Here is a 21,111-nt window from a genome sequence, read left to right as displayed (position 1 = left end):
TAGTGAAGTATGTGGATAATTGATGGAATAATCACACAGATGACTATAATGTTCTATGTGATAGCATGTTTTTTAAAAGTAGATGCTGCTGGGAGGTGTATTATAGTGTCAAAAAAACAAACTTCTTTAAGAAAACAACAGCTGAGCTAAGATCTGAAAGAAAAGCAGGAGTTACCTTGAAAAAGGAGAGGAGACCCCTGGCAGAAGGAAAAGCTTGTGCAAAGGCCCTGTGCCAGGAGAGGGCGTGCGTGGACTGAGGCAGGCCACATGGTTGGAATCAGAGAGTGATTGAGTGAGAGAGGCAAGCTCATGGGACGTGACAGGGCTTGGCTTTATCTTAAGGGCATAGGGAAACCAGCCAAGGGATCCAGGTATGAAAGTAGGACAATCTAAGGGATAAGAAAGGTAGGTGGGGGTGGGGGGTAGGGGTCATTGCTGGATTTATTATTTTATTTTTAAATGTTCATGCTGATAAGAATTTCTGAAGGAAGGAAGAATTTCTGACTGAGGAAGACTAAGCATCTCTGCCCTTTGGGGCATTTTGCCAGACCTGGTGTCAGGGAACTGTTGACAGTAAACACAGCAGGGATTTGGGAGAGGTAGAGAACCTATTACCTTAGGTGAGAGATGGCTTCCCAATTCCAAAAAGGGAGGGGCCGAGTAGGCCCAGGCAGAGAGCCAGCTTGGGAAAAGCATCCTCCTTCCAGGAAGACTAATCCATGCCCCGAGGTCAAAGGTGCCAAACAGATGTCACAGGGCACTTATGTCCCCCACCCGCTGTCTGCCTCAGGACCCCCAGGCCCATTGCTTTTCCTGACTCCCTTTTGCCTTAAGGATCATGAAGGAAGCTGCTGCTAGCTCTCCCCCATGCCCCTACCTCCCCACCTGCCTTTTTCCAATCTTGCCAGACGTCTGTCCTTCAAGGACAAGAGTCAGTGGTTGGAGCTGGAGAATGGGAAGTTGGGTTGGAAGGCAAGATTGCCAGCATTCTCTGCAATAGCATTGTTGTTCCTGGTCCAGAGGGACACATGGCCTTGGAGCTGTACCTGCAGCCATGGGAGCTGGCTCTTATTCTTCTGGGAACCAGGCAGGCAGCATAAATGCAGGGAGCAGGCGGGAGTGAGGGGAGGAGAGAGGAGAGAGGACACGCCCGCCCTACGCAGGGAGCTGCTGTTGGCTCGGGTGGCTGTGGCCCCGCGGGATGTGCAATTGGCATGCTAGATCTTCTAGTTACAGAAGTCTGGAACATTTTGTGAGCTTTGCTCGTTTATAAATGTTGGCAACAACTTGAAAATTATTGTTTAAAGCTTGTGCAGGCCAAACAGAACACTGCTGTGGAGTGTATCTGGTTCACTGCTGCAAGTTGTTGACCTCTAAATTCCTCTGAACCATCCTAGATGGGCTGGGTTGAGGAGAGATCTTTGTGAGACTGTGGACTCCTCTGAAGTGGATCTCTATCACCACCACGCCATGGGCAGGCTTGAGATCAGTTTGAAACTAGAGTTAAGAGACTCAGCCTGTGGCTTGTGATTCTGGGGAATGGTCATGTTGGGAACCCTTGCAGGGTTGAAATAGTCCCAACTTGACAACATGGAAAACCTGCTTGGCTTCCCTAGGCCCCAAGGAAAGAAAACTGACATATTCTTATTCTTCCATAGAGATGGACTTTGATGAAGTGCAGTTCTCAAACACAGCACACATCAAAATCCTCTGCATGTCTTATTAAAATACAGATTTCTGATTCAGTAGGTCTAAGGTGGACCCTGAGAACTTGACCTATTAGCAGCTTCATATGTGACACTCATGATGCCAATCTTCAGATCACAACTTTGAGAAGCACTGCTGTAGAGAATCCTATTCACCCAGGTTTCTGAGGTCCTTACCTGTGAGAGGATGGAGGACAAAGAATCCCATATGGTTCCCGCTGGTGATATTGAAGGTCAGTTTCCCTTTGGAGCTGGAGTCCGGGTCCCAGGCATCCAGCTGAAGCACAGAGGTGTGCAGGGGTGCATCCTCCCGGACGGAGGGGTAGAACACGGGTCTGGACATTTGGGGTGGGTTGTCATTGACATCCAAAACCTCAATGTAGACTTCAGTTACAGACGAGAGGGGGATGGAACCCCTGTCTACTGCCAGTACCGTCAGCCAGTAACAGGATGCAAATTCTCGGTCCAGGGGTGCCAGAGTCTGAATCATTCCTGGGGAGAGGTGATCACCAAACCCAAAGTATTTCAGAGCTCAAAGGAGCTCTAGAGATCACTTTACCTAACAGTCCTGAAACCATACCATGGAAAGGATATTACCAAGTGTTTCAGGAGAAAAGGGAACTGTGGCCTATATGGCGTGGGAGCTGCTGAGTTAAACACAGGGAAGCTTGTATCCTTATTGAAGAACCCCTCAGAGCCTTTCTCTGCTAAGACAGATCGATAACTCGGGCATATGGGCACACGCAGGATTTCCAGAAGGCCATAGCAGTTGATCTGCTTTTTCCTGACTACTTCAACCCAAGTCCAATTTATTTATTTCACATTCTCTAGGTGGGATTTCCATACTTGGTTCCTTACAGTGGTTCCTTCAAGCTTCAAGTCCTTATAGATACTAATTCAAGGGTGAGGGATTTGATGAATAAATTGCTGTTCCCCTCTCCATCGTCTTCACAATTTTAGAGACTTAGCTTCACTCATTAGTTCACTCATTCTACAAATTACTTATTATGGGCCAACACTTTTCTAGAGGTCAAGGGTCCAAGAGTGAGCAAAAGAGGCTGGGGCCCTAAGCTCTCATGGGGCATACTGAACTCTGAAGACCTAGGTGAGAGGGCAAGGCCTGGTTCACAGCCATAGCATCTCAGAGCTGAAGGAACCTTCCTCCTTTGACAGATGGGGAAACTGAGGCCCATAGAAAGAGCATGACTTGATCAAGATCATGCAGCAAGTAAGCAGGAGAGCTGAGTCTAGAATTGACTCTCACTCTAATTCTCTTTCATCACCCTCCCCTTTACCCTGGAGAGAAATCATCCATCAGGTTGTAAACTTCTCAAGGTGAATAACCTACTTTTATTCACCTGGGATCTTCTCTAAGTTACCTACCTCAGGGCCTCACAAGTAGAGGGTGCCCAGTGTTTGCTGAATTGCACTTGTTTTCTATGGAGCTTCAAAGGAATAAATACATTGCTGCCACCTTTTTGGAGGACAACTTGGAACGATATATTAACATTGAAAATGTGTGTTATCCTTTGACCCAAGAACTGCATTTTTAAGAGGTTTTCCTATAGAGACTCATGCATATGAGTAAAAGTATATGAACAAATGCAGCCATTAAAAAAGAGTGAGGAAATTCCCAGGTGGTCCCGTGGTTAGGGCTCTGTAGTTTCACTGCCAAGCACATGAGTTTAGTCCCTAGTCAGGGGACTAAGATCCAAAAAGTCATGTGGCGTGGCCAAATAATTTAAAAAATAAAAAATGAAAATAAAATAAGAGGGACAGGAAGGAGTGGCCCTATTTATTGCTCCTTTTAGCTTACAGCCTGACTTCTCTCAAAAGAGCCCCTGATTTTCCTTAGCCCCATCCTCTCCCAGCACCTAGCCCTCCCGTCCCTCCCAACGCCCAGTACCTGTGTCTTGGTTGATGCTAAAGGCAGCAAGGCTGGTGCCAGCGCGCAGGAAGTACTGGAGCTCCCCGTCCAAGCCAGTGTCATCATCGTGGGCGGCCACTACCATCACTGAGGTTCCTGAGGGGCTGTTCTCCTGCACCTGGCCCTGGTGCACAAAGGACGCGAAGTGGGGAGGGTGGAGATTCTCATTCACATCCAGGACGATCACCTCCACGTGGCAGAGGGTCCTGCGGGCCAGGGGCTTCCCACTGTCGCTGGCCCATAGGCTCAGGTTATATCCAGCCCTCCTCTCAAAGTCCAGCTCTTTCTCCAGACTGAGTGCCCCGGTCATCGGGTTCACATGGAAGGTCCCATGGACATCATCCAATAGGACATACTGTACTTCTCCCGCAGGGCCCAGGTCAGGATCAGAGGCATCCAGAAATGTTAGAATAGTCGCTGGGGGTAGATCCTCTGGGACCTTAAGCCTGCGGTGTTCTGTGATGCACTGAGGGGAGTTGTCATTGACATCTTCCAATGTGATAATCAGGTCAGTGACAGAGAAAAGCTGGTGGCCCTTCCTGGGCTGGTCCCTGGCCTCCACCTTGAGTATATACCGAGGTTCTGATTCCCGATCCAAGTGTCCTGTGACAACTATTTCTCCGGTGAGAGGATGGAGGGAGAACTTCTCTGTGGGGCTTAACAGCACGTATCGAACCCTCCCATTATCCTCTGAGTCAACATCTTTTGCTTTCAGCTCTGCAACAGTGGTTCCAACTTCTGTGTCTTCTGAGATTGTTACCTGGTACCCCCCAGGAGGAAATCTGGGTGCATTGTCATTCCAGTCTTCCACATTCACTGTCAGCAGCTTCCAGGAGGACTTCTGGGGAGTGCCCAGGTCATACACTGTTACATTGAGGATGTAGAAACTCGTGGCTTCATAGTCTAAGGGGGCAGCTACAGTGAGCAGCCCTGTTTCCAGCTCAATGTCAAAGCAACCCTCTTCATTGCCATCTGCAATCACATAGACCAGTTTTCCATTAAAGCCAGCATCAGGGTCAGTGGCTGCCAGATGGGCTAGAGGTGTGTTGAGAGGAGCACTCTCAAGGATGTCAATGGACTGTGGAAAGTGGTCCTCAAACTGAGGGGTATAATGATTGATCTGATATGCACTTAAGGAAGTGAAATCCTCATCATTGGACTCCTGATTCTGAAGCCCAATAGAGTGCAAGATGGTCTTTGTGAAATGTGTCAGTACCCCTGTCTTCTCACACTTTACAGGGACCTCAAAATGAGGGTCCTTCACTACAGTAACATTCAAAGTCATGGGTGAGGCATAATTTTTCCCATCTGAAGCAGTAATTTTCAGGGAATAGCTGATGGGTTGACCAGTAGTACGGTTCCTAAAAGAGCGTTTGAGGGATATCACACCAGAGAAATGATTTAGATCAAAATACTCTAGTTCATTGCCCGATACAAACTCGTATTTTAGGTTCAGAAGCTCATCCACATCTATAGCTGACACAGTCATTACTGATTTTCCTACTGGCCAGTCTTCGTGGATAGACCCAGTGCAATTAACTTCCTCAAACATAGGCTTGTTGTCATTCAGATTCTTGAGCCTAAGAGAAACAGACACTTCTTTTTCCTGGCGAAATGGGGATCCCCAGTCTGATGCCCGTACCCGGAAAGTGTAAATTCTATTCATGAGCTCGTAGTCCATGGGTTTGGAGGTGAAGATGATCCCCAGGTAAGGGTCAATAGAAAAGGGGACAGCATTTGGACGAGTGATGGAGTAGGTGATATATCCATTCTCTCCATGATCCTGGTCTGCGGCACTAACAGTCAGAACGCTGGTGCCTGGAGGGATGTTCTCATCAAAAGCGCCATCGTAGGAGGACCTGTTGAACACTGGGGCATGATTGTTACCGTCCATAATGTCAATGACAACAGTGGTGGAGGCCAGGCCCGGTGAGGTTCTGATGCGTAGCTGGTACTGGGCTTGGTCATGGAAGTCCATGAGCTTTGTGGTGGTGATCAGCCCCGTGCGGGCATTCAGTTTAAATGCTGCACTCTCTGAGGATGGCTTTAGAACATACTTCAGGTTGGGGAAGGCTGGGGTTACTTTCACCATCACCACGCGGCTGCCAGTGGGGGAAAACTCACTAAGCTGCACTCTGTACATGGCCTTCTCAAACTTGAGGGAAGTCAGCTTGGAAGGGGGCAGGTGAAAGCCCCTGATCTGGGAGTAAACAGAAGGTCTGCTCCCAGCCCTGGCCTGCAGGCTGAGGTTGAATCCATGAGGGTGGTCCATCCATTTGATGTCTTTGACAGAAACCACGCTGAACTCACTGCTCCGGGCATAAGACTTGATGGCTTTGAAGTTCTTTCCAGGGTCACCACCAACGATTTCCAGCGAGTCCACATCCACCCCTGAGCTGTTTGCATCTACCATGACAGTGGCGTAGGTGGCATCCTCATGGCGGTCTGCTGTAGCCAAGACCACCGAGGAAATGGCTGGGGGCTTCCTGAGGGCAGGCTCTACGTGAATGACAAGCACAGCCAAGTTGCCAAATCCGTTGCCCTCCGAGATCTTCCGCATGCGGTCCACAGCCAGTACCTGGAGCTCATGCTTCCCTCGCCAGGTGACGTTGAGCTTCCCAGCCAAGGTGACCACCCCGCTGGTGGGGTGGATGGCGAACATCTCCGACCTTGTGTTAAATGCATAATAGATCTCGGCGTTCTGGCCCAGGTCTGCATCAGTGGCGCTCACCTTGCAGATAGGGCTCTTGAGGGGCATGTCCTCAGAGATGGTGACTCGGTATGAAGGCGGGGAGAAGAGGGGCTTCAGGTCATTCTGGTCCAGGATGCGGACCACCACGCGGGCCAGCGCTTCTAACTCCAGGGTCTTCTCCGTGGCTTGGATGATGAGGGTGTAGCTGTCTCGCACCTCCCTGTTCAGAAGGGCCGTGTTGCTGCTCTTTGTCCTTATTCTCAGAAAGCAGAAGTTGCCCACCACGTACTCTTCTGTTTTAAACACGTTGGCCACATCTCCAGAGATAATCCGGTACCTCACTGCCCACTGGGGGTCTATGAGGTAGATGCCCATTTTCTCAGAGCTTTCCACATAGGTCTTGGGAGCAGAGTTTTCATAGATGGTTGCATTATATAGGGTGTGTGTGAAGTGCCAGGCTGAGGAGATGAGGGGGTTCTCACAAGTTGTACAGTGGAGCAAGAGAATGGCAAACCCCAACGAGGCAATAATCATGATGGAAAACCTCCTGAAACCCTGGGCAGAAAAAGAAAGGGCGTGAGTTAGGAAAGAAATGGTTCCTACTGCTGTGGCTCTTAACTGGGGTGGTTTTGCCCCTCAGAGGACATTTGGCAATGTCTGAAGGTATTTTTTCCTTCCCAGGTGGCACTCATGGTAAAGAACCCACCTGCCAATTCAAGAAACTTAAGAGACGCAGGTTTGACCCCTGGGTAGGGAAGATCCCCTGGAGAAGGGCATGGCAACCCACTCCTATTCTTGCCTGGAGAATCCCATGGACAGAGGAGCCTTGTGGGCTACAGTCCATAGGGTCGCAAAGAGTCGGACACAACCAAAGCAATGTAGCACGCACAAAGGTATTTTTGGCTATTCCAGCTTGTGCAGGAGGTGCTGTTGGCATTTAGTAGATAGAGGATGGGGATGCTGCCAAACAGCCTATGGTGCACGGGACAGACACCCACAGCAAGTCAGTAGTGCTGAGATTGCAAAACCTTGTGTTTGAAGAGTAACAGACTAGTTTAAGTCCTTCCTCAAGGGCATCCAGCAGATACAGCACAGTCCTTAACTGTTTCCCTCCCTTTTCCAAACCTTCAGTGGTTCCCTGTGCATGCATGCTAAGTCGCTTCAGCCGTGTCCACCTCTTTGGGACCCCATGGACTGTAGCCCACCAGTCTCCTCTGTCCATGGGATTCTCCAGGCAAGAATACTGGAGTGGGTTGCCATTTCCTCCTCCAGGGGATCTTCCCAACCCAGGGATCAAATGTGCATCTCTTATGTCTTCTGCTTTGGCAAGTGGGTTCTTTACCGCTGGAAAATCTTCCTCAGTGATGCTGAAATCATTCTGAACAGGTACCCAAGCTTAGCAGTCTGGCACTAAATACTTCCCATAAGACACTGCCGTCAGGGCTGAACTCTAGTTGAACTGAGCTGCATCTGCACATGTAGGGGCTGCATAAAAGCAAAGGGACCAGGATCGCAGGCCTGGCATCAGGCTCCTGGGCCATGGGGCCTGGCTCCACTATCTACTAGCTGGGTGACTTTCTGGACAGGTTATTTCACCTCTATGAGCCTCAATCCCCTCTTCTGTAGAGCAGGAATAAGGATAATATCTACCTCATTTGATTGTTTGAAAATTAAGTGAAATAACAAAGGTAAATGAGCTAAAAGAGTGCCTGGTACATAGTAAGTTTTAACATAAGTGAGGTGAAGTGAAAGTCACTCAGTCGTGTCCAACTCTTGCAACCCCATGGACGGTAGCCCGCCAGGATCCTCTGTCCATGGGATTTCCCAGAGAAGAATACTAGAGTGGGTTGCCATTTCCTTCTCCAGGGTCTTCCCAATCCAGGGATCGAACCCCAGTCTCCTGCATTTCAGGCAGATTCTTTATCATCTGACCCACCAGGGAAGACCGTAAGTTTTAACATAATATTAACTATTATTAGTCATAGGAATCTAAGTTTCATAAATGGAAGGGGCCTGCCCATGGCCTGACAGCTAAATAGAAACAAAGCACAAATTAATCCTGGTGAGACATCCCTTGTGGTCCAGTGGTTAAGAATCTGCCTTGCAATGCAGGGGACATGGGTTCAAATTCCTGCTCAGGGAAATAAGATCCCACATGTTGCAGGGCAACTAGGCCCGAGTGCCACAACTACCTACCCCACACATCACAGCTAGAGAGCCCAAGTATTATAACCAAAGATCCTGCATGACGCAGCTAAGACCTGATATGCCAAATAAGTAAATAAATATTTCATAGGGAAAAGTCCCTGGCTTAGCTACATCTCCTCCACCAAAAAGTCCCTTTGGATGGGGCCTGATTCTGACTTGTCTTGTAATCCTGAAGAGAGAAACACCTTCTCTTCCTCCTCTGAAATGGCTGAGCTGAAGTGGTCCTAAGAGATAATGGAGCTCAGACCTGCTTCTCATGCAGAGATGGAAAAAGAGAACCCAGGTAGGGGAGGGATCTTGCCCCAAGTCACATAGTGGGCGGCCAGGTAAGAAGCAGCCCCTGGCAATTGTTGAAGTAACCACGAATGAGTGCCTCACCTCTAAGACCCACTGTTCCCCATCCTCTCCCTGACAGCTTCCTCAGTGGCTCATCCCTGAACTCCATCCTGGGTCAAATTATGAGACTCGTCAGGGCCAAGGATGGGGAGGGTCATGGGGGGTGGGCTGAGTTTGGTTGCCAAACCGAGTCTTCTAGAAGCACGTGTGAGGTTGTGTGCACCAGGCTGGTGCCTGGCCTGACCATGGGAGTCTTGACTCTGGGGAGTTCATGGCTATCAGCCAGATGTGCCAAGCATTCCTGGAGGAAACAAGCAAGACTTGTTTTTCCAGTTGCCTTGGTCTTCAAAGGCAAGGAAGAGTTAAACGTCCAGGGCAAGGGGGAAAAAGAGAGGCTTAGATCCTTGTCTCTCTAGAGTCGAGACAACCAAAGGCAGGTTCTTTAAGACCCTGTGGGTTGCATCCCAACACGGGAAGGAGAGTGAAGGCAGAAATGGGAAAGTCAGCCTAACCTGGGCTCTGAAAGCCTGTGATAGTAAAGAATTTGATTATGCCTCCTCCTTCCAGGCTCCCTCCCACCATTCCTCACTTGACATCCTGTTGGTGGCGCCCTAAGCCCAGCACCTCAGAAGAGAGGGGCCAGGATGGAGGCAGACTCTACACCTGGGGTCCTAAAGCCGGTGACACAAAAAGATGTTGTCTATTCCCCACCGTTCCCACTCCTTGCTGTCACCCCTTGCTTGCCACTGCAGCCCACAAGGGTCCTGGCCACAGAGAAAAGCCACACTTGCCCATCCCTGACACAGTTCCTTGCAAGCAGGAAGGGGACTGCCCACCCCCATCATTCAGACCCCACCCCTTCCCCCAGGACAGCATTGCTTTTGAAGTTGAAGCTGGAGGGGGGAAATGAGTGCTTACCTGGTCCCAGGTCCACACTCAATTCGGTGGCCCAGCAAGTCCAGGATGCAGGCAGCCTCCCAGCTCCGCCCTCCCTGCTGTGGGGAACACTTCCTGTTCACCAGGTCAGCTCCCATGGAGGGCAGGTCCCAACAAGACACTCTGCTCAGCAGCTGCAGGGGTGCCTTGCAGAGCTAGAGTCCTTAAAGTGAGCTGCAGAGAAGGGAGCAGGGATGGGGTCTCACCGGGGCAGGGTGTAGTGGTAGTGGTGGTGGTGGTCAAAGGGAATGATGTCAAAGGGAATGAACCCTTGGGTGGGGGTTTGGTGCCCATGGCTGTGTTCAAGCTGTAGGACTCACAGACCTGGTAAGTGGTTTGCTGGGGGAAGGGCCTGTGTCTGAGACTTGTTTCTGGCACTGTGCCCAGGCAAGTGAACAGGCTTGCAGGGGGCAGGGACATGTTCAGCTCCCTGGGCTACCCTCCCTACGCACAGCACCTAGGACCACTATTTTGAAACATCTTGTGAAAGCATAAATGAATTCTTATCACTTCCACGCTTAAAATTTTCCAGCAGCTTCCTGTAGCATTTAAATGAAATCTGAACTTGTATCATAGCCTGGAAGGCTCCCCACCATCTGGGCCCTGCCTGTATCTCAGATGATACCTCCCAGCACCCCTCTTATTGTTCACCAAGCTGCAGTAACAAGGGTCTTCTTTCTCTTCTGCAAACACACCAAATTTGTACTTGCTGTTTTCCTCTGCTTAAGATTCACCCATGGCTAGCTCCTTCTTGTTATCCATTTCTCAGCTCTAATGTCACCTTCTAGAGAAGGAAATGGCAACCCACTCCAGTATTCTTGCCTGGGGGATCCCATGGACAGAGGAGCCTGGCAGGTTACAGTCCATGGGGTCACAAAGAGTCGGACATAGCTGAGCGACTGAACACAGCTTCTCAGCACACCTTCTAACCCCCAGGTTGATGTAGCCTGCTATCTAACACCCTTTTTTATCACTTCACCCTCATTTTCTCCATGGCACTTGTCACCTCCCAATATTGTTCTTATTTATTTGTTTACTGTCTCCTGGGCTCCATGAAGACAGGAGCTTTGGGTATCTTATTCATGCATGAACTCCCAGTGCTTTGATCAGTGCCTGGTAAACAAGCTCAATAAATACTAGTTGAAAAAAATGGAAAGATCTGGACTTAGGAAAAGCAAAGACAGAGGGAAAACTGAGAGAACCTTTAGTGAGCATCCCTTCCTTTTTGAAGCTGGAAAATAAAGTCCCTCCAAAAGAAAGGGGCTTGCCCAAGGTCACAGGGTGAGAACCAGAGCTAGGTTCTTTCCTCCTAGTCACATTGTGAGAAAGAGAAACTGCTCACTTGTAAATCCAACTGTTTGGGTTCAAGTCCAACTCTACCACCTGCTGACTGGATAACCTTGGGCAAGTTTACCTCTTAGAACCTCAGTTTCCTCATCTGTAAGATGGGGCTATTAAGAACACTGCTTTCCTGAGGTTTTATGAAGATGAAACGGGATTGTGTACGTTAATGTGCTTAGTATGGCACCTGGCCCATAGAAAAGCAATCAATAAATATTAATTACTGTTGTTTCAAAGCCAAGGCAGAATCAAAGACTGAGATTGGGGTGAGGGAAGGGTCCACCGAACCCCCTAGAGAAGGCCCAGTCTGCTCCCCAGAGGAGCAGGAAGCCGCTGGTCCCTGGTCGAGTCTAAGCTTGCTAGCCGAGCCATAGGCTGTGCTGGGAAGCTGCGAGCAGGCGCTTGTCTGGGGTGGGGCCTCAAGCTTTTGGCTCCCCAGACTCAGAGAGAAATCTGCAGGTGGCTGAATGTGCACATTTGCAAGAAATCACATACACACACACTTAGGAGGCAATTTTGAATAATTATGTGGGTACACTCTTTGTGTGTGCCTGCTTGACAGAATGAATGGAATGGGAGTAAATAAACTGGTAGCCATGGGGCTTGTGTGTGTGCACAGGTGTGAGCAAGTGCGGGTGTGGGGCTTCATGAATGGGCTCTTTTAGGATATATGTGTGAATCAAATTCTGTGTAACTCCCAATCTCATTTCGTGCAGAAAATGGTTCACAGCACACAGCTTCTGGCTGTGTGACTTTGGGCAAGTGACTTACATTCTCTGATCCTTAGTTTCCTGACTTCATATCATTTTGAGAATGAAATGAATTAAAGTACATAATCACTATTGTATATGACACAATTTTCAACAAATATTACCAAGTACTATTGCTTTTTAGCAACCGGCTCAGATTATTGATTGTTGAGTTTGTAGGTAATGAAAACTTCTAGATGTCTTTTCACACCACCCCCAATCTGTTCCTATGCAGGCTGATCTTCTGCAACTAAATGACATAGGGCTTTAATGAGACCAGGATTCATTTCTCCATGTATTTCACTCACTGCTCCAGCTTCTCAGAATCTTAATTCAAATGTTTAGCAACTTGGTGATTGTAACATCTGTGTCTTTATCCTAGTCAGTGATAAAAGTCTGAATACAACTGGCAGGAACAGTGTTCTGAGATGTAGCCCTGTTTTCTTGGTTAGCAATCTCAAGTGCAATTCTGGAATGAGTCGTCTCACAATATAGAGAGCTCCCATCTCTGGGGGAATCCAAGCAGATTCTGGGCGGCCATCTGGGAAACGATGTGCTACTCCAGGGGAATGGTTGCCCTTGGGGACTATAAAGAGAGCTCTAAAGTCCTTTCCAACTTACATGGGCAGCTTTTTGGTTTGTGGAATTTGGGACTTCCTCTGGCTGTGGATCAGGGTTGTACATTCACTGATGCCTATTCAGTGGTCAGTGTAGTTAGCTGACCTGGCTCTTGGGAGACCTAGATCTAAAGTCACTTATTCCCTGGGAGTGTTGGTCAAGTCAGTCACCTATGCCATCTGGACCTCCATCTTCACCTGTAAATGATGTGTTTGTCTTGGGGGAAGGGGCAGGAATGGATCCGCTATTTCAGACCCCTCTGTTGCTTTCTTTTTTTCCTAATCAAGTTGTATTTGGAAACACAGCCTATAAACAGATAAAAGCAGAACTGCACTATTGAAGCGGGGCTCCAGGCCTCGGACTCTGCCTCCAGGCTTGCTCTTCATTCTCTTGGGAAGCACAGGTTTGAAAAACTAGACTGGGAGCCCCTCCAGATCTGACAAGTGGGGGCTCTGCCATCCTAACATTCTGTGTCCTGCCTGCATGTTCTGAACTGCCTGGTGGGATGTGCTGTGAATCTGATGCTCTGTGACCTGTATCCATAATGGTCCATGTGCGAGGACTAAGGCATCTAGTTCTAGGAGTTTGTGACTCTGTGATTCTGTCTCTTCCATGGGGAAGCAGATGCACTTAGAAGAATACAAAGCCAAATCAAGCTTCCACTAAAGACAGTCTTACCAGATTTGTTCAAAATGCCAGGCTTGTTTCTGATGATGAAATTCCTCCCCATCACCCAGGCACAAATCAGAAAATGACATTCTGCCTCATGGCCTAGCATCTTCCCTTTTCTTGGACATTAACTAATAGCCCAAGAGTACTTTTAGGAAATGCCTCTGCCCTTTTACTCCTGTTTCTCGGTGAAGTAAACTGAGATTTGCCTGGCACACCAGGGGCACCCAGAAGGGGGAGGCTGAACTGATATCAGAAAGCTGAATTTCCTGAAGCTGGACATTCTGGATTGCCTAGGCTCGGGGGAGAAGCAATGAGGGAAGATATTTTGTATACTTTGGAGAGTCTTTCATGAGAGAAAGAGTCACTGGATTCATTCCTCTTCACTGGGTGATGTCCACACTCTCCCCCCAAAAGTCTGAATATGAATTTCCCATGGATTTGGGTGCTCTCAGGATTTAATTTTTGATGGCCCACCCCTATCCACTGCCTCTGGCATCCAGTGTGAGGCTGGCTCTGTGGCTCTCAAGAAAGAATCCTGAATATATTCTATTTATGACAAAGGCTGGGGAGTGGGGGAGGGTGGAGCCAGGAGTGAGAATTAGGCCTTTTGCCTTTGAGCCAGATTAAAACCGTAAGTGAAAGAATGTTGACATTCCAGGAACCTGCTTGTCAGGAAGTCTTTAGCTACTGAAATAATTTTTCTACTTAGTTGTATGGAGCCACTGAAGGTTTTAGAGAAGAGGCAGGACCAGAGCAGAACTATGTGCTAGGAAGAGTAATCTAACATCAAATCAAAAGGGGAATTTTCCCACTCAAGATTCCTGCTCTATGAAGTAAGTCAGAGAAGAAAAAACATCGTAGCTCATCCCTTATATGTAGAATCTAAAAGGAAATGATACAAATGAACTTACTTACAGATTAAGAAGAGACTCACAGAGAAGGAACTTATGGCTGCCCGGGGTGGGAAGGAAGGGTAGCGGGAAAGGATAGTTTGGGAGTTTGTGATCGACATGTATACATTGCTGTATTTAAAATGGATAACCAACAATGTCCTACTGTATAGCACAGGGAACTCTGTTCAGTGTTATGTGGCAGCCTGGGTGGGAGAGGAGCTTTGGGGAGAATAGATATATGTATATGTATGGCTGAGTCCCTTTGCTGTCCACCTAAAACTATCACAACATTGTTAATCAGCTATGCCTCAATAGAAAATAAAAAGTTTTTTTTTTTTTTTTTTAAAAAGATTCCGACTCTAGTGTGGACTGGTCTTGCACACCAGCTCTATTGGTTTAAGTCAACTGAAATTCAGGAATTGGTAGGGAGGCTCGATTCATTTCTAAGAAACTCGAACACTTGAGTCATGTGCTAGTTTATAGGCAGCCACTGCTGAGTCCTTATGTAACAAAAACAAGTCAAAGAATTGGATACAAACAGGAAAAGGACCAGGGACTTGAGCCCTGGATGGGCCGTGTGACCTTAGCAATACCTGTCTATAAAAAGATAATAATAGCTTCTCCTACCTACTTCCCAGGCCTGGAGGAAATACAGATAATATGACAGGTAAAAGTACAGGGAGGAAAGACGCAGAGTAACACCTTATTAGGACCAATAATGGCTTGCTAAATGGCAGCAGGAACCACCAGCGGACTGAGAAACCCAAGCCTGGAATTAAGGGGAAGAGAAATGGCTGAAAAGAAGTTCTCATCTAGGGCATAGGTGAAATAGAGCTGAGACTTGAGGTCCCCTTCTTTATTAGTATTCTGATTATCATTATTGATGACAAAAATTATACTGTCTGATATCTGGATGGCAATCTATACGTTTTCAAAACACATCTGCATGCATTTTCTCACTTGGTCTTTGGAGAAAGGGTACAGTATTGGGTAGAATTGATAGCAAGACATTGGTCTCTGAAGTCAGATCAACCTGCTTTCAAATCCCAGCTCTTATCATTCACGAGCTGTGTGACCTTGGGCAGTTATTTAACCTCTCTGTTCCTGGAAAAAGGGAAATGAGAGTAGCACCTATCTCATGAGCTGTTGAGAAGGCTGCATGAGTCAATACATGGCAATTCCTAGCACAGGATACACTCAGTGTGAGTTAGTTTCTGTACCAACCTCATCCTTGTTGTGACACTTACTATCATTCTCATTCTGTAAATGAGAAAGGGAGGCTCAGATAATTGGAGAGCTCTGCCTGGTTCACCCATCTAGCAGGTGGTGGATTCAAGTACTGGCCCAGAATAGGAACCCATATTTCAAAAAGAGAGACTCAGAGGGGGCTGCAGCTGACTCTCTGGAGCAACATTCTCCAAAAGAATTTTCTACAGTGATGGAAGTGTTCCACGTCTGAGCTGTCCACCATGGGAGCCACTAGCCTATATATTCATCTGTATGTCAGTGTTGTCCTTAAATATACTTTCTGATATTTTTTTCATGGAGGAAGGGGCACACAAAGGCTACAGTGACTAGGGCCCTCAAAAGGCATAATGTGACCCTGGAGAGCTGGACATTTGAAAGAAACAAACTGGATTTTAAGGAAGAAAAGGGACAAACGGGGGGATAATGGGAAAGTGTTTTGCTATTGTATCTCTTCTGCCAAAGCCATTCATTTATGCATTCATTCAGTACTTATTTATTGAGGGCCTACCCCATGAAGGCATTCTAGAGCAGAGAACAGGATGGATAAGGACCTTGCTCTTGTGGGGGTTGGAGTCTAGTGGCAGAGAGAGAGGTTAAGAGAAAGTCTGGTGGTTAAGACTGTACTTCCAGTGCAAGAGGCGTGGGTTTGATCCCTGATTGGGGGACTAAGATCACAATGTGGCCTAAATAGATAAAAGTACTTTATAAGGGACTTCCATGGCAGTCCAGTGGTTAGGACTCTCTGCTTCCAGTGCAGGAGGCATAGGTTTGATCCCTGATTGGGGAACTAAGATCCCACAAGCTAGTGACATCTCCAAAGGAAAAAATATATCATCAGATGATGAAAACTGATAAATTTGTAGAAAGCAAGATTAGAGAGTGATGGAGGAGGTGCTATTTTTGAAAGAGTGGTCAGGGAAAGCCTATATAGCAAGGTGACATGTGAGCAGAGGGAAGGCCACAAAGTCATCTTGGGAAAGAGTTCCAGGCAGAAGAAGTAGGCAGTGCAAAGGCCCTGGGGCAGGAACAAGGATATTGTAGACAGATTAGAGGGGGAAAGGAGAGAGGGGTTCCTGCTGGCCAGAGAGGTAGCCCAGGGCAATTCAGGCCAAAGGAAAGACCTGTAGTGAGCAGGACCCCGTCATGAGATTGACATGATGGTCTACAAGGAGCTGAAGGAGAGAGGGAGGTGCTGCTGGACATAAAGTCTTAGAGCCCTTCAAGGCCATCCCATGTGGCCAATGTGTAGTATACAGGCTGTCCCACTTCAGTTAGTTTTGTTGGGCCATAGTATATTGTTTTGTTGTTTGATGGCTTTTTACCTAATTAGTTGTTAACATATAAACATTGGAAAGCTTCACCCCAAAATCTAGACTCTAGCTTCCATTTAACAAAGTGGAGGGCACTGTCTGTGTTGGTCCATAGAATGGCTGGCTGGAGCTGAGTGGTGGCTGCCACCTGTAGATGGGGCCTGTGTTCTCCAGACCCCTTCCCCAAGCTCTCCCAGATTCGGAGGCTGCATCAGCTACCGTTTATCTTCAAGGTAGTTTTCTATCAGAAGAGACACATAACCTGTACCCAGGTCTCTTTCCAAACTGTAAGGAAAATAGACTCCGGGATGGCCTCCTGTCCACGCACTGGGCCTGCTTGGCCCGTGAGGCTCCCCCTACCCTGGCTGGAGAGTTCAGAGCCCCCAACACTCACTGAGCCCCAGAGAGAATAAGGAATCTCTTCCTCTTGGGACTGCCTGTATGGATGCATGAGCTTTGCATTTGGAACTGAAAACTCCCTAAACCAGAGGGCATCCAGGGATCAGAGGGCTTGAGAGGAGGACAAATCCTGTCCCACTTTTTCTGGATTCTCTGTCCAGAAGGATTCATAAGTTACCAAAACCAGTTCTAGCTCAGAATAACGTTGAACCTGTTTATCAGTCGTTCTGGAGACAAAGAGGAGGAACAGAACACCTCCTCTAAGTTCTGTGTTTATGCCTTGGGATCCCTCAGGCACAAACTCAGCTCCGTGGGAAGGCCTCTTCTCTTGGTGGGGCAGCCTCCGGCCAAGCAGGAACCAGGAGGCCCCCGCGTGAGAGAAAGAGGCTGTCCTGAAGGTTAGAGTTTGGGGTGGCTCTCTGTGAGGCTGGAAGGTTGTGTCCTGAAGTCAGGAGACAGACATCCCTGGAGGACTGCAAAGCTCCCTCCAGAGGGTAGAACAGATTGTAGAGGCCAGAGTGTCCCCACCACATGGGCCTCACTTGGGGTAGGGGGTCTTTACTCCTCTGTGCGTCTTGCAACTCTTGGGTCTAGTGAAACCCTTTGTCTTTCCAGAAGCTATGGATGAATTTTCAGACATATAGGCATCAAGTTCCAACAGCGGGGACCTTGGATCAGACACTGAACCTCTCTGAGCCTCTGTTCTCATCTTTAAAAGAGACATTCTAACTGAATGCACCTCAGATAGTTGTTCTGAAGGCTTGACTAGGTGATTTCATATTAAACAGTTAGCACAATGTTACACCTAGCAACTGCTGAATAAATATTAGCTGCTATTTTTTAAAACTGTCATTATCATTATGGAAAGTGGACTGAGACCCGCCTGCTGCCCTGAGCCCACCCCCACTGGCTCCCACCTTCACCTTCTCAGGCGTCTCTGTGAGGTTCCCAAGCCCCGCTAGGGCACAGTGTGAAAGTTGCTGCTGCTGCTGCTAAGTCACTTCAGTCGTGTCCGACTCTGTGTGACCCCAGAGACGGCAGCCCACCAGGCTCCCCTGTCCCTGGGATTCTCCAGGCAAGAACATTGGAATGGGTTGCCATTTCCTTCTCCCATGCATGAAAGTGAAAAGTGAAAGTGAAGTCGCTGAGTCGTGTCCGACCCTCAGCGACCCCATGGACTGCAGCCTTTAGGAGTCTAATCTCCGTTTTGTAGAGATGGGAGGACTCTGCCTGGAGAAGGGAAGTCCATAGTGCGCTGTACTAAGTCGCATTGGACTTTGGCGGCACACCTGGAACTAGAACCCAATCTCCTCATCTTGAACACTTTGCACTGGCCAAGTTGCTCCCCACACCCCTACTCCTTTCCAAACCTGGGGCTCCTCAGGAACCCACAAAGCACTCGTTCTACTCAGGAGAGTGCAGAGAAAGGAGCCAGCCACTGGGGTCACACCTGCCTCCTGTATTGCCTCTGCTTTCTGTTTCTTTTTTCTTCCTTAACTAAAAAAATTTAGCTGCACTGCAGGGTATGCAAGATCTTAGTTCCCTAACCAGGGATTGAACCCTTGCTCCATGCAATGAAAGCAAAGAGTCTTAACCACTGGACCAACAAGGAAGTCTCTCCTGCCTCTGCTTGTCTGGAGGCCTGACTTCCTCTATCCAAGCCTCAGTTTCCTCATCTGTGAAATGGGGCTAGCAACAGTTACCTTCATGGAGGATTTAGTGAATTTATGCATGCAAAGCATTTAGCACATAGTAAATAATGTTATCTATTACTATTATTCATTATTATTACTATAGTTATTGGAATAGTTATAGTAATGTTATTACTGTTACCTTTGGTGTTCAAAAATATGTGTGGAATATTCTCTGTATGTATACACATACCTGTCCATGCTCCAGGAGCCCCTTCCGGGAGTACTGTTAAACACAGATACACACACATACATATACACACACTGTGAGTCTCTGTGACATCTCCTGTCTCCTTGCAACAATTTGTAGCAAAGCTCACACAACAGCTTGAGCAGCATTTGAATAATAAAAATAATTTTTGTTCTTGTCACCGTTTTCCCCACAGTGGGTACAGAGAGGTCAGAGATGTGATCTTATTTAGAGTGTGAGGGGGCATAAGATGGGGTGTAAGGTGAGCAGAAGAAGATGGGCTGTGGAAACACAAGGCAGAGAATGTTGTGGACACCTCACAACCTACCTGATCTCTCTGGTGTGTTGAGGTGACTCTCTGGGCCCCATCTCATGTGATTTGTCAAACGAAGCCATCCAGTATGGTTCCCCTGTCTATCCAAATACAACAAACTGCCTTCTCCAGAGTTAGCAGGCCTTGTGGCCCCCAGTGAAGTGAATTCTGTTCCTCAATACTGGCTCTTTGAAGCTGCTGGGACTGAAGCTTCCCTTTCTTTTCTCTCTCTCTCTCTCTCTTTTTTTTTTTTTTTCAGTTTATTTGTTTATTTCGTTTTGGCGGCACTGGGTCTGCGTTGCTGCGAGCCCCCTTTCTCAAGTTGCGGCAAATTGGGGCTACTCTGTAGTTTCTGGCTTCTTATTGCAGTGGCTTCTCTTGCTGCAGAGCTTGGGCTCTAGAATGCACCAGCTTTAGTAATTGTAGCTTGAGAGCTTAGTTGCCCTGAGACAGGTGGGGTCTTCCTGGACCAGGGATCGAACCCATGTTCCCTGCACTGGCAGGCTGATTCTTAACCACAGGACCACCAGGGAAGTCCCTAAGCTTCTTTGTTCCTTGTACCAAAGGCCATCTGCCGCCCATGGCCACTGCCTGCCTGGTCTTCTTGGGGGTGAGGAGGCTCCCGTCAGGCAACCTGCTGTTTGAGTCATGCTCAGTCCATTGCTAGCTGTATGACCTTGAGCATATCTTTAACCCTGACCAAGCCTCTGTCCCTTCATACATAAACTGGAGAAGTTAATCCCGCTGCAGTGAGATTGCAGTTAAGATGAAGTGCCTCACACTACGGTCCCAGTGCCTTGCAGAGGAGCCCTCAGGCAGTAGGGCAGTGATGAAATGATTTAGGGATGGGAGCTCCACTCCTTTGGTGCTGAGGGACCTTGGTAATGTATCAGAGGGCCTGGGAGGGGACCAAACCAGAGACCCCCTGAGCAAACCACCTCATTTCATGGGGTCTCCACTTATCCGTCTGGGAACTGGGACTAGTGCCTGCTCTCCTGCCTTCCTGGGTAACCCTCCCCTGTGAAAGTGAAAGTTGCTGACTCTTTATGACCCTATGGACTATATGGAATTCTCCAAGCCAGAATACTGGAGTGGGTAGCCTTTCCCTTCTCTAGGGGATCTTCCCAACCCAGGGATTGAACCCAGGTCTCCTGCATTGCGGGCAGATTCTTTACCAACTGAACCACAAGGAAAGCCCAAGAATACTGGAGTGGGTAGCCTATCCTTTCACCAGGGGATCTTACTGACCCAGGAGTCGAACCAAGGTCTCCTGCATTGCAGGCGGATTCTTTACCAACTAAGCTATGAGGGAACTCTCCCCTGAGCTGTTGGCAAATGATGCTCTGAAGAAGGTGAGGTTTAGGGAATAGGAAATACGCAGGCCTTGATCACAGCTGACATTTACTGACTGTTTACTATAGGCCAGGCCCTTGGCATGCATTATCACTTTTAAGCTGGTTTATAGCAACCCTATAATTATGCTCATTTTGCAGAAGGGATAAATGAGACTCAGAGAGGTTACCTAAGCTCCAAGTTCACACAGCTAGCCAAGGAGGATTAAAACTCAGATCTCTGGTGCGTCTAACAGTTCCCTGGCCTGCCTCCCAGGGCCTGTGGGCTGGAAGGAGTGGTTGAGAGGGAGAGTTATATGATCCCTCCCCCACATCAAGGATCTTGTAACCATGGGTCCTCTCCCACCAGCACACAGATTCTCAGCAAAAGCTTCATCTCCAGTTCAATCACTTTCCTTCTGGCTGTGCCCAGCCCAGCTGTTTGTCTGTCCAAGTCCAATCCCCTCTGAGCAGATCAGCTCAGGACAGAGCAGAATGTAGGCAGGCCTCGGCAGGTGAGGAGCGGTGCTCTAGCAGTAGAGCAAGGCAGG

The 21,111-nt window shown here is 48.1% G+C and overlaps 1 protein-coding gene across 2 annotated transcripts in view; it reads right to left on the bottom strand.

The window, feature by feature from the left end:
• Window positions 1–21,111, bottom strand: part of FAT2 (FAT atypical cadherin 2) — an 83,415-nt gene that overhangs the window by 53,483 nt on the left and 8,821 nt on the right. Inside the window, exons 2-4 of one of the 2 annotated variants that reach the window (XM_040239549.1) lie at window positions 9,788–9,979; window positions 3,613–6,880; window positions 1,884–2,198 (exon numbers count right to left, since the gene is read on the bottom strand). In XM_040239549.1, coding sequence (XP_040095483.1) covers window positions 1,884–2,198; window positions 3,613–6,859 — 3,562 coding nt within the window. In that variant the 5' untranslated portion in view covers window positions 6,860–6,880; window positions 9,788–9,979. The remainder of the gene's footprint in view (window positions 1–1,883; window positions 2,199–3,612; window positions 6,881–9,787; window positions 9,980–21,111) is intronic. The other variant, XM_040239550.1, reaches the window with a different exon arrangement.

The sequence above is a fragment of the Oryx dammah genome, unplaced genomic scaffold (assembly GCF_014754425.2).
Source record: "Oryx dammah isolate SB20612 unplaced genomic scaffold, SCBI_Odam_1.1 HiC_scaffold_5, whole genome shotgun sequence".
Classification (NCBI taxonomy): domain Eukaryota; kingdom Metazoa; phylum Chordata; class Mammalia; order Artiodactyla; family Bovidae; genus Oryx; species Oryx dammah.
Note: the sequence above shows the minus strand (reverse complement) of the source record. Positions and strands in the feature narration are given on the sequence as shown.